Raw genomic sequence first — 14,174 nt, 5'->3', positions numbered from 1 at the left:
TCCACCGGTGCTGCTGATAACCTGGACGCCGCTGATAACCGACAGCTTCCATCTCCAGACCGACGTCCTCGAGAGCAGCTTCTCTGGCTCCACCATCACAGCGATGCTACTGCTACTCCGGCGATGAGCGGCACTCGAGGGGCGCACTGTGCTAGCTCTATAATTGGCGGCGCTCCATGTGGGCAGCTCCTGTCTCCTCCAGTTCTCCACCACCGCGGCTGATAACCTGGACGCCGCTGATAACCCGACAGCCTCCATCTCCAGACCGACGTCCCTGAGTGCAGCTTCTCCGTCTCCACCATCCGCCGGCAATGAGCGGCACTCTGGCTCCCAGATGCCCTGTGCTTGCTCTATGATTGTGGGGAACACCACGTGGGCAGCTCCAGCTCCTGGCTCGTGCAGTTCTTCACCACCACTGATAACCTGGACCTATCTCTCCTGATGGCAGTTCTGTACTTGGGCAACACACTGCAACACACTTCAGCCTACTACAACTCCATGGTTCTAGACCCGCAGCAGCCCACGATCCTGTGTCCCTGGCAGCACCCCTCTGCAAGTATCAACATTTATTAGTAGAATGTACTACTATTTAGTGTAGGTTGTGGGGGTCAGTGTAGGCTGTGGGGCCTTTTGGAGCAGGCCAACTTGTAGCACGGCTTCCTTTGTCTCATAATATGTTTACTTTATAATTGTGTGCCTGGGGGTACCTTCTGGTTTTTGTGGTCCTAGTGCCCAATGGATCATTTCAAATTCAATTGTATCTATAGCAAGGGTCCTCTCACGCTGTGCACATTGCATTGCTATACCATTGCAATGCAACTGTGTTGAAAAGTCACACTGCGCGTTAGCTGTGTGAAGCAACCATACCGTGAAGCATAAGTACTATGAAAGTATGTGTTATCCAATGGGACCCACCACACCCAATGTGAACATATCATAGGAATATCACCATTGCGTTGTGATGCAATGATACTGTCCATTGCAGTGGAACAAAGTAGATTCAGTGTGAAAGGATCCTAATGGTGCAGTTGCTAGGGAGGCCAAATCAATAATCCTGTAGTTTTGGGCAAGTCCCTATTTTCCTCTTGGCTTCTGTTTTATAATCTCCCAGCCTTGTATTAGCTGCTGATAATTCTGCAACCACTTGCTTCATAGATCTCTCATGTGCTTCCAGTGCTGTTGTAGTGTTGTCAGTTCTTTGCTTCAGCTCATGTATGCTGTTCCACTGGTCTTTTATGGGGAAGCTAGAGTGGAGGTACCGTAGCTTCCTCTAAATTTCTTCTGGTCACAGATCCTTTCCTGACCTTGCACATGGCTTATGGGTTATCCATTTGATGTGTGTGAAGCTGACCCCAATCCTCTGAGGAAGTAAATTGCGAGTGCTGCACACTCAGCTGTGTGGGAAGTGTGGGCCAGAGTCCTGGCTGGCTGGCAGATCCATTTGCTTATGTGCCTGACAGGTGCAGAAAAGTTTCAAGTTGTGGCCTTCTTTGGCTGTGGCTCTCTAGTCATCAAAGAGCTTTTCTGTTCAGTGCAAGGCTATGGTTTTCCGTTGCTAAAACTAACTGAATTATTCTGTGACCGTAAATCAGTTGGTGAGTACCAATTGAACTACCAACGTGTACCAGCTGAGCTTGATGAAATTTCAACAGAAATGTAATTGACAATTGATCAAACTGTAGTCCTCACTTTCTACTGTTAGTGTTGGGATCAATAAAAAACGGAATTGATCAAAGTTATTCAATCTGAACGATGAGGTAACTTGTGCTGCGAGTGTAATAAGGAACATAGACACTTTTTCCTCTGCTCACACTGAGGGATTGATGAACTATCAATGTTTAAAGCGGACCTGAACTCGTAACTTCCTCTCTGCTCTAAAAAATAAGCAGCAGCATAATCTTTAAAGAAAAACATTTTTGTTACAACTGATACATAGTCTGCAATAAATCTATTGTGTGTCTTCTTCCTGCTTTCATGGAAGCAGACATAGGGTTAACATCCTGTGTCTTCAATTTAGCTGCTTTGCCAAGGCAGCTAGCTGACACAGCTCAGAGATCAAATTATAGTTGTGATTAGTCACAAATGAGTGGGAATTAGACAGGCTAAACTTTCTAAATACATACAGGGTGCATTTCTCTGTTTTCCTTCTGTCCCGTGCAAGAGTTCAGGTCCACTTTAAACCTGTTTCCACTGAGCTGGTGTTTGTTTTGCAGACAGTCCGCTGGCACTTGTAGTGATGCGAGTATGCATCACAATCGCTCAGCTGTGCCATGTACGGCTACAGGGATATGGGTGCATGCTGCTGGAAACAGTAGCATGCCATACAGAATCACACCTCAATGTGAATTCAGACAGCAAGCCATAGAAGGGATAGGAATACTTTCCCGCCCCACTCGCCTGCAGGGAAATGCTGGACGGTTTCAGCCCTAGTGGAAATGGACCATTACATTTTTCATATAACCCTTAGCAGTTACTTGCTAAGCTGAAAAAAAAAATGTTTTACAAGCAGTTGTGTGTACCAGCTTGCATAGATTTTGACAACCAATAGTGGCTGAATTGGCTAAAGATACTCATACATACAGTGGTTTGCAAAAGTTTTCGGCCCCCTTGAAGTTTTCCACATTTTGTCACATTACTGCCACAAACATGAATCAATTTTATTGGAATTCCACATGAAAGACCAATACAAAGTGGTGTACACGTGAGAAGTGGAACGAATATCATACATGATTCCAAACATTAAAAAAAACAAAACTGCAAAGTGAGGTGTGCGTAATTATTCAGCCCCCTGAGTCAATACTTTGTAGAACCACCTTTTGCTGCAATTACAGCAGCCAGTCTTTTAGGGTATGTCTCTACCGCCTTTGCACATCTAGAGACTGAAATCCTTGCCCATTCTTCTTTGCAAAACAGCTCCAGCTCAGTCAGATTAGATGGACAGTGTTTGTGAACAGCAGTTTTCAGATCTTGCCACAGATTCTCGATTGTATTCAGATCTGGACTTTGACTGGGCCATTCTAACGCATGGATATGTTTTGTTTTAAACCATTCCATTGTTGCCCTGGCTTTATGTTTAGGGTCATTGTCCTGCTGGAAGGTGAACCTCCGCCCCAGTCTCAAGTCTTTTGCAGACTCCAAGAGGTTTTCTTCCAAGATTTCCCTGTATTTGGCTCCATCCATCTTCCCATCAACTGTGACTAGCTTCCCTGTCCCTGCTGAAGAAAAGCACCCCCTTCCCCCCCCCCCCCCCCCCCCCAGCATGATGCTGCCACCACCATATTTGACAGTGGGGATGGTGTGTTCAGAGTGATGTGCAGTGTTAGTTTTCCGCCACACATAGCGTTTTGCAAAAAGTTCCATTTTGGTCTCATCTGACCTTCTTCCATATGTTTGCTGTGTCCCCAACATGGCTTGTGGCTAATAGTTATCCTATGGACAGATTCCCCCACCTGAGCTGTAGATCTCTGCAGCTCGTCCAGAGTCACCATGGGCCTCTTGACTGCACTTCTGATCAGCGCTCTCCTTGTTCGACCTTTGAGTTTAGGTGGACGGCCTGGTCTTGGTAGGTTGACAGTTGTTCTATACTCCCATTTCTGAATGATCGCATAAACAGTGCTCCGTGGGATGTTCAAGGCTTTGGAAATCTTTTTTTTGTAGCCTAAGCCTGCTTTAAAGGGATACTGTAGGGGGGTCAGGGGAAAATGAGTTGAACTTACCCGGGGCTTCTAACGATCCCCCGCAGACATCCTGTGTTGGCGCAGCCACTCACCGATGCTCTGGCCCCGCCTCCGGTTCACTTCTGGAATTTCAGACTTTAAAGTCTGAAAACCACTGCGCCTGCGTTGCCGTGTCCTCGATCCCGCTGATGTCATCAAGAGCTCACAGCGCAGGCCCAGTATGGTCTGTGTCTGCGCAGTACACTCCTGGTGACATCAGCGGGAGCGAGGACACGGGCGTGCAAGCGCAGTGGTTTTCTGACTTTAATGTCAGAAATTCCAGAAGTGAACTGGAGGCGGGGCCGATGCATCAGTGAGTGGCTGCGCCAACACAGGATGTCTGCGGGGGACCATTAGAAGCCCCGGGTAAGTTCAGCTCATTTTCCCCCGACCCCCCCCCCCCCCCCCTACAGTATCCCTTTAAATTTCTCAATAACTTTATCCCTGACTTGTCTGGTGTGTTGTTTGGACTTCATGGTGTTGTTGCTCCGAATATTCTCTAAGGCCTAGTGCACACCGGAGCGTTTCTGCTGCTGTTTGCGATCTGCTTGCGGGTGCGGATCCGCTAGGGTAATGTATTTCAATGGGCTGGTGCACACCAGAGCGGGAGGCGTTTTGCAGAAACGCATACTCCCGGGCTGCTGCAGATTTTGGATTGCGGATGCGTTTCTGCCTCAATGTTAAGTATAGGAAAAACGCAAACCGCTCTGAAAAACGGCACTTCAGAGCGGTTTGCCAGGCGGTTTTTGTTACAGTAGCTGTTCAGTAACAGCTTTACTGTAACAATACATGAAATCTACTATACCAAAACCGCTACACAAAACCGCAAAATGCTAGCTGAAACGCTGCAGAGAAATAAGAAAAAGCGTTTCAAAATCTGCTAGCATTTTGCGGATCTGCTAGCGGTTTTTGGTGTGCACTAGGCCTTAGACAACCTCTGAGGCCGTCACAGAGCAGCTGTATTTGTACTAACATTAGATTACACACAGGCGCACTCTATTTAGTCATTAGCACTCATCAGGCAATGTCTATAGGCAACTGACTGCACTCAGACCAAAGGGGGCTGAATAATTACGCACAGCTCACTTTGCAGTTATTTGTAAAAAAAAAATGTTTGGAATCCTGTATGGTTTTCGTTCCACTTCTCACGCGTACACCACTTTGTATTGGTCTGTTACGTGGAATTCCAATACAATTGATTCATGTTTGTGGCAGTAATAAAACAAAATGTGGAAAAGTTCAAGAGGGCCGATTACTTTTGCAAACCACTGTAAATGTGATAAAAACATCAAAATTAACAAAAACATTCTTGTTTGACATTTTGTTTTATCAAACAAACATTGACAAGGAAACTGTTCTTTAAAGCAATTCTGTTCTGAAGAGAAAACAAACTTATGAGATTAATTGTATGCGTTTTACTAAACTTAAAACAGTCGCATATTTTTAGTCAAAGGACTTAATTTTAAGACTGGATTCTAAACAGCAACCATGACAAATATACTTTGCTGAGCTGAAAAACAAATAGAAGTAATGACCCTTTGAACTTTCCAGTATTAAAACTTTATCACAAGCCTTCTCTTAGGGCCCTTTTCCACTAGCGCGTTTGCGCTAGCTGAATCGCAAAACCGCAAACCGCTAGCGATTTTACAATCGCTACGGTTTGCTTTTTAACATAGGAATCGCGGTAGGTCATTTCCACTACCGCGATTCGTTTTTTACTCGATCGCGCCGCGGAGCGACTTTTGCCGCGATTTTGCTATGCAGTGCATAGCATAGCAAAATCGCGGCCGCAAACGTCGGGAAAACGGCGGAATTGTGATTCAGCAATCGCTAGCGTTCAGCGCGAACGCTAGCGACTGCTAGTGGAAAAGGGCCCTAACTCAGATGAGGCTCTCTTGGCTTCTCTTTACTTTTCAGGAAATAGACTGAATTTAAAGTGGGATAAAACTCTGACATAAGTCAATAAAATGTGTTTTTTCTTTCTACTTTTTATTACCTATACAGTTATCATATTTGCTTTTGTGCACAAGTAATATTGTCTGTTAGAAAATTCCCAAAGTACAGTTTATTTGCTCTGAAAGCTGCCATTGCTTTTTATTGCATAGCATATTTATATAGTAAAATCTATGTAGTGATCACTTCTTAGCGCTTTCTGCTTTGCAGCTCAGTTTCTGCAGTTTGCTAATGTTTACTAAATGTATCTGACAAAGGTATGTAAACAAAATAAAATGTTATCTCTTCAGATGTGGCTAGAAGCTGCCTACTGAAGCAAATAGCTTTTCCACTGAAGAACAGAATGCTGTCTTGAACTGTTTAAATGCTGTTCTGCTAAAAATAAAAAAAAATAAAAAATGTGGTAGTAGATTTTATGCTTTAAATCTTTTAGAACAAAGAGGAAATGCTGCATTTCATACCACTTTAACAAGCTTTTTGACATACTCATTGGCATAAAGTAGTAAATAGCGGTGGTAATGCATCTGACATTAGATTGCATTTTTGTTGAATGGTACAAGGCAGTAAACAAAGAGGCATTATAGATATTGAGGAGGAGCTATATATTGTTTCCCTCATCTACTGTAAAAAGCACTTTGTATTGCCAGCTGTAATGTAGCAGGACAGGGCCATTTTTTTTTCTTTCCAGGAGCATGCTGCTTTGTCCTACAGTGAAAAGCACTTGAAAAAAAATAAGTTGTTTAATATTGTTACATTATGTTGAAATGTTAATGTTGAGACAGTTGTGCTTTGTGAAATCATAATAATAGCAGTCCGGTTGCTGAGTTCACTGCAGACAGTTCTTATTTTAAACACTTTGATAAATAAATGTGAAGGCTATTTTTGGCTCTAACTCCTCCCCATTATTTCTGCTGGGAGTTCATGGCTTGTTTGTTGCTTAAGACAGGAGCTATGTGACATCTGGGAATATGGAATTCATGTACCAAAGTCTGCAGTTGAATATATACAGCATACAAATATGTGGCGTGTTCCATGAAGGATTTGTATTACTGGGCTAATGTTCTGTACAAATTTTTGATATTTTGTGCAAATAAAATAAAAACCTTTATGTTAAAGCGGACCCAAACCAAACATTTTTTTTAAATTAAAAATATTTAGTTGCATCACTCTGACACATACAAAGATAAATAAGCACTCCTTCATACCTATGAGCATTTCAGTGCATGCTTTTCACCCTTCTCTTTTCATAACTAGGGTTATACAGGGGGCAGCCATTAGCAATTCCTCCATTGCCGGACACCATATACTCCACCAGTTTGCCGGATTTTGTCCGGCAATTTGAAAGGAAGGGAGGGGTTCCTCCAATAAATGTAAAAGATTTTATATTTGTCGTCATGCAGCTGAAAAAAGGCTGCTATTTATCATTATAATTTAGAAAATAGATTTTATTTCTGAAATCTTGTATTTTTAATTTGGGTCCACTTTAAGTGTTTTTAAGCTTTCAAGTAATTTGAACAGCCTTGCATTGGCATCTACCCACTGACTTATTTGTTGATACATTAAAGAGGAGCTGTCAGCCATACTATCTCAGAAAAAAACATATATAAGTAGATAAATACTTGCTCTACTTATATAACATATGTATTGCAATGTCCTCATTTTGATTTTAGTGATTTTTCTACAGTAAAAAAAGAGAAAATCCTTCTTAGCATTTCCCATTTTAAGTGTGGCTATTTTGAAGCCAATCCTGATACAATTTCCTCCCTTATGCTGGGCATACACGGCAGTTAACGCAGGCTTTTCAATCGAGCCTGATGGCTAATAAGGAGAACCAGCGAGGACGAGCAGGAATCTATCCGCGTGCACGATGATGGCTCGATTGATTGATAATATCTGACGATGACCTGCCGGATAGATTCCCCGCTCGGCGGACAATAGCGGGGAATCGATCGGCTAATAAGGAGAGCCAGCGGGGACGAGCAGGAATCTATCCGCGTGCACGAGCAGGGACGCGGCGGCCGCCGGATCGACCCGTGTATGCCCAGCATTACTCTCCTCTGTCTGATTTGCCCGACCTTCTCTATAGAAAGTGCATTGTCTTAAGCTGGCCACTAACGGTCCAATTTCTAGCGAAAAATCGTTCGAGCGATCAGAAATTCTGATCGGACGAAAAATCATTCACTACACCATCAACTAACCAATCTTTTCTTCCTATCTATCATGACCACCAAGAAAATCCAAATTTTCGTTCGACGAAAATTCATTCGGGCGACATTTTTTTTCACTCGTTCATAATCGATTGTGTCCACCAACGGAGATTATTTACAACCAATCCGATCAGAATTTCTGATCGCTCGAACGATTTTTCGCTAGAAATTGGACCATTAGTGGCCAGCTTTAGCATGAGAAATATTGGCCAATCAGAGAGGAACAGAGGTGTGGGAGGGGAAAACAGGAGGGAAAGAGGCTTCAGCCAATCAGGCTGCATTAGTTAATTCTGAGGGGAAACGGAGAAGCAAAAAAGGACAACCCAGCATGCCCTGCAACTTACTTTTTCTGTACTAAATAAGAGCCAGGTAAACTGGGAATGATCATTTATCAACAAGAAAAGTAATAGTGATTTTAACTTTTGGATTGTCCGGTTAGCATCCTTATTACTTGTTTACCAGATAAAAATAAAGAATTGATTTTATGACTCACTCACACACTCTCTCTCTCTCTTTAATTCATTAATGTTTTATGCACCTTAGTTTTCTTCCTCTTCTTGCTGACTGAGTCCCCATGTTTTTTTGTTTAATGCAAATGTGCTTTCTTGCCTGGTATCTTCAGACACAGAGCTAGTGTGTACATGGTTGTGTCAAAGAATCCCATACAAACAAAGGTGACATTACACGAAACCTCACAAAAAGGTCATCAGCAATCCTTTGGTAAAAATGTAAATGTAAAAAAAAAATAATCAAATCTAGAGGGAAAAGAATCAGATGTGACAGAATTTTTGCATGCCAGTTATCTGTAAGCACAGGGGTCCATCAATCGCACCAGATCTTTTATGAGCCAGTGCATTATGAACTGTTGTTGGCACCGCAACCTATCTTTTAAGCTGCACCTGCTCAACACTTAGGGAAAGTCCACTATGCAAGGTGTGGGAACAAATGTCCATTCCATGCTACATGCTACTGTAAACACATGATTTCTGCTGTACTATTATTATATTTTACCTTTACTAGGTGGACCTAAGCCCTTTAATGTAACTGGCTCTAGTCTCTCACAACCTCCCTTCACTCCTGCCCCTATGACCGCTGCCACGGCATGTAAGCACATGCCCGGCCCCATCCTCCTGTCCCAACGGCTACTCATGTGCAGTAGCTAAAACTCACGGACACAATGACGGGAGGATGACGCAGGGACAGAAGGGTTTTATTATATAGGATTAGTAATAATATAGTGCTGACATCTTTCGCAGCGATGTAAAGCGTACATACTGTGTTGTCACTTAACTAACTCAGATCTCAATCTAATGCCTACCATAGTCATGTCTATGTATGTATCGTAGCCTAGGGCCAATTTAAGGGTAAGCCAATTAACTTGGCTGTATGTTTTTGAGATGTGGTAGAAAACCAGAGTGCCAAGAATAAACACACAGACACGGGGAGAACATACAAACTTTGTGCAGATGGTGCACTGGCTGTGATGGTAACCCAGTGCTGCAAGGCGAGAATGCTAACCACTACGCCACTGCGATTATATGTAATAAACTTGTCTGATCTTCATTGCTAGTGTGTACAAAGCTTAACTCAGATATGCTCTACAGGGAAGAGTGAGGAATGTGTACATAATAATAATAATAATCTGAAGGGATGCCTGAGATGTTTCTGTTTTTCTCTTTATAGCAAAGTGAAAATAATGCAGCCATGCCTCCCTCTACACACTTCCTTCTATACACAGGCCTACAGTCACCTCTCTGAAGATGTAGAGGCTATATTGGAGCCCTTTCTCACTGTACACATTTTGATATCTTCATCGGTGCTGAAAAGTTGCATCCTGTGTTATACGTACAGTGGAGCATACAGTTCAATGAAAGTACGCTTTGCCGCCACTGTAAACGCATGTTTGCCTGGTTAACGCACAGGATGCTGGGAGTTACTGCATCGGGAACAGGCCTGCTATGTACCAGGCTCAATGTGAAAGCCCCTTAGGAATATCATTGCATTGCGATGCAATATTGTCCATTGTGGCACAATTGACACAGTGTGAAAGGACCCTGTTTATGGCGTTCTATATTTTAGTATGTGGTTATTTTTACCTCGCAGGGTTTCATTAAAGGTTACCTGAGGTGACATGTGACATGATGAGATAGACATGTGTATGTACAGTGCCCAGCACACAAATAACACAAATACCATAATAGCCACTTACATACCTGATATTTAAGGGCCCATTTCCACTATCGCGAATTTGCATGCGTTTGCCACATGCGAATTCGCATAGCCAATACAAGTGGATGGGACTGTTTCCACTTGTCAGGATTTCTCAGCGTTTTTATCCGCGTCAAAAATTCGCATGGCAGAGCCATCAGAATTCGCATACCGCTATGCGGGTGTATGTGAATTTTCATGCGAATTCGCATGGAATCAATTGAAAAGCACACAGGCACTGCCATGGTTAAATTCGCATACAGCGTCATTCATGCGAATTTGCATGAAAATTCGCATTCAACCGCATGCGAAATTCGCATCCGCATGCAGATTTTTTTCAACGGCGATTCGCACCGCACAAGTGGAAATGGACCCTAACTCTTTCAGGCAGAGAAAGGAAAAAAAGGAACACAGCATAGTTATTTGTGAGCTAGACACTGTAGATACACATGTCTAATCATATCACGTCACCTCGGATATCCTGTAAGATGATTTCTACAACTTTTTAATGTCAATGAAAACCATTCAAGTGCAGAAAGCTTTCACCTGAATGCTCATATCTTATTTTATCATTACATTCTAGATTACCTGGACAATGGGAACAATAAGATGGCAATACAGCAGGCTGAGAAACTTCTGAAAAAACACAAAGATCTGCACTGTGCTAAGGTACTACCAGTTTTCTTTTATTTTAAAGTGTCCGGTTTGGAAGACTGTGGAGACTAGAGATGGTCTACTCTAGATGTACATAATTTTGGCCTTCATGCAAATATATTGAAATTTTCCCATCTTGCCTTCTGATTTAATGCAAATTAGTATGCAGCTTGAAATGGAGCCAGTCAGGAGCACTTCCTCTTGATTTGGATTGGCCGAATTTCAAGTTGCACACAATTTAAATGCAAGCTAGAATAGTTAGCATCTCATAGACAGCCTCTAGTGGAGGCATACTGCTACTTATAAACATGCCACTGTAGCCATCCAAGGGGATTGATTGTGATCTTTCAACCAAATTGTCCATAGCAATCAAACCTTTGCGTTCCTCCATTTATGCTCACAAACAACTATACACTATATTAGATGTTTTAAACAGCAGAGCAGTTCTTCCATCAGACCCATCAAGAGTAGCAGCAGTCTGTTAACCAGATATATATATATATATATATATATATATATATATATTACCTTGCACATCAATTGTTCTTTTCAGTTATAACTGACAGCAACTGATATAGTGAAAAGGGGCCCTAAGGCTTTCAGCTTCCGGAGAGAGGTCTGCCAAGATCTTGCCAGATCTGAAAGTAAACATTGTTAGAAAAAAGTACGAGCTTCTAAAAGGAATTGATGGTGAGGTAAGTATGTAATACTCATTTGCGGATACATCATGTATTTATTTGAAATAATTTTACTCAGTTCAGGTTCACTTTAAAGTACCCCTGACCCTTATCTTGGCCCCGGTATTTTTAATATAATTTTTGTTACTGGAGCTGTGCGAATAGCACACAGCACCATCCTCCCAGTGCCCCCTGTAGCCCCCGTTCTGCTCAGTCGCAATCTTCGACTGAGCTGAACGTCGAATGTGGGTGGGGAGGAAGTGGCAGTTCTTCCTCCCCTCTGCCTGTCCATAGTTTAGTTCAGCCCTTTTCTTGCAGTTAGTATGCAGTTTTGGGAAAAGCCATATTGACAGCAGCTGCATTTGTTCCAGTGCAAAACTGCATACATTAAATTGGTCTCTCATTGATCATCTTTAGTAAACGTGTGATTTTGTGTTTTCCAGGTTCTCAAGGCTATTGGCTTACAGCGAACCGGCAAGCAAGATGAAGCTTTTGTGCTGGCCCAAGAGGTAGCGGCTCTGGAGCCTACTGATGACAACTCCTTGCAGGCCCTCACCATCTTATACAGGGAAATGCACAGGCGTAAGGATAACTTCTTACTACACAGTTTCTCAATAAAGACATTTCACAAGCCAGAAATCTAAAAGCATCAACAATTCTTAGTGTTGCTCTACTTTTGTTCACAGAATTGATATGTTGTACTTCTTGATATCCAATCTATTTTGTATTTTGCTAATGATGGAGATCACCCAGTGACTTGTGACTGCTGTGGGTAGAGTTGAGTGAGGATACAAGTCTCAAACTCACCAAATCTACCAATCGCAGAAAGCTTCTCTTTAAAGGGAACCAGAGACGTTGGGAGGAAAGGTTTTATACATACCTGGGGCTTCCTCCAGCCCCATAAACCTGGATCGCTCCCACGCCGCCATCCTCCGCTTCCTCTGTCCGCCGGTACTGGGTCCCGTTACTTCCGCCAGTCGGCGGGCAGACGCGACCAATATTCCGCATCACAGGGGCTCCCTCCTTTAGCCTTACGCATGCCATGCGTAAGGCTATGGAGGGAGCCCCTGTTCATGCGGAAAATTGGCTGCGTCCGCCAGAAGTAACGGGACCCGGTACCGCCGATAGAGGAAGCGGAGGATGGCGGCGTGGGAGCGATCCAGGTTTATGGGGCTGGAGGAAGCCCCAGGTATGTAAAAAACCTTTCTCTATTTTTTACATAGCTTCCTCTCTGGTTCCCTTTAAGTTGCTAAATCCTTCTCTGTAAGTTTCCAGATCTCGTCTTCATGCAGTTGTTGGGTGCTCTCCAGCCACATGTTCTGTTCATTGTGATCTATTTGGCTGCAGTAGTGTCTGAATTACACCAGAAACAAGGATGCAGATAATCTTGTAAGTTCTGACAATATTGACAGAAACACCTGACCTGCTGCATGCTTGTTCAGGGTCTATGGCTGAGAGTATTAGAGGCAGAGGGTCAGCAGGACAGCCAGGCAACTGGTATTGCTTAAAAGGAAATGAATATGGCAGCCTCCATTTTGCTCTCACCTTGGGTTCACTTTAACACAGGCATTCGGCATATGCTCTCAGGACCCAAGAGCAGCCACATTTGCTGCAGGCTGAGACAGACAGCAAAGCAAAAGGCTATCTACTTCTTCAAGCTTGCTCTAGTCTTTGCAGTCCATAGTGTTGTGCTGAATGGATTTGGTTATTTTCTTTACGGTAGTAGAGTCACACATTTATGGAATACTCTAAAACACAAGTGTCAAACACAAGGGCCGAATGCCGCCCTCCTCGCCATTTCAAGAGCTTCAAATGTGCATCATTGTGAGTAGTAAGAACAGTACACTGCCTTCCCACCCAGAGGAGCACATTGTTGTCTCTGATTGAAATATTGTCAGTTTGAGCCGGGATGCTGCAAAAACCATTACCAAAATTAGCAAGGGCCCCCTTTTGTGGCTGGTAACAACCCCCACAACCCCTCCCCACATTGCAGAGTAGTACAGCGAGAAGTGTAAATACTTCCAGCTTCTGATCATGTGACATACATTCAGAGCCAGAGGTATGCAGCATAGAACATGTGGCTTTCAGGTAGACTTGAGGAGCCCTGAAGCATCACTGGAGCAGGTAAACACTGTGCTACTCTGCAGAAGGGGGAGGAGCGGGCCCTCCACAGTTACATCACTTTGTTTAAGACCATAAATGTTACATTTTAATAGATGATTTGACCCGTGATTTAGACTGTGTTTTAGATTTTGGATCCTTACATGATCGAGTTTGACTCCCCTGTTCTAAAGAATGACTCACGAATAAGGTCTAGTTGATCCTCCACACCACCCCGGCTGACCATCTAGCCAGTGGTTTGGCTTTACTTTGTTGTGGTTATACGATCCTGACACCACACCACAAACTAGCCAACCGGCGAGATTTTGTATGTTTTAAAGTGTGAGGTATCCTTAAAGGGACCTGGGAGATAGTTTCACCCCGCTCCATGAAACATTGTGTGTGTGTGTGTGTGTGTGTGTGTGTGTGTGTGGTGGGGGGGGGGGATCAGTATACCAATCAAACCAGTGTCTCTATTTCTTAGTTTGATTGGTATACAACTTTTAACAATAAAGGCAATTATGTTTTAGTACCCTTTTAGGGCTATTTAGTCCCCTAGTGGGCCTAGTTTCTGGTAGCCCAAGATTGATGATTATAGTTGTTGATGCCACTTTCATGGGAACTGGCGACTTTTTTTTTTTATTACACAGACAGTAATG

At 43.2% G+C, this 14,174-nt stretch overlaps 1 protein-coding gene across 4 annotated transcripts in view; it reads left to right on the top strand.

The window, feature by feature from the left end:
* NAA25 (N-alpha-acetyltransferase 25, NatB auxiliary subunit) overlaps positions 1-14,174 on the top strand; it is a 120,731-nt gene that overhangs the window by 34,510 nt on the left and 72,047 nt on the right. For all 4 annotated transcript variants that reach the window (XM_068245778.1, XM_068245798.1, XM_068245789.1 and 1 more), the window contains exons 2-3: positions 10,668-10,753; positions 11,859-11,997. In XM_068245778.1, coding sequence (XP_068101879.1) covers positions 10,668-10,753; positions 11,859-11,997 — 225 coding nt within the window. The remainder of the gene's footprint in view (positions 1-10,667; positions 10,754-11,858; positions 11,998-14,174) is intronic.

This window comes from Hyperolius riggenbachi, chromosome 1 (genome assembly GCF_040937935.1).
Source record: "Hyperolius riggenbachi isolate aHypRig1 chromosome 1, aHypRig1.pri, whole genome shotgun sequence".
NCBI lineage: Eukaryota > Metazoa > Chordata > Amphibia > Anura > Hyperoliidae > Hyperolius > Hyperolius riggenbachi.
The sequence above is the reverse complement of the archived record's forward strand: the minus strand, read 5'-3'. Positions and strand labels throughout refer to the sequence as shown.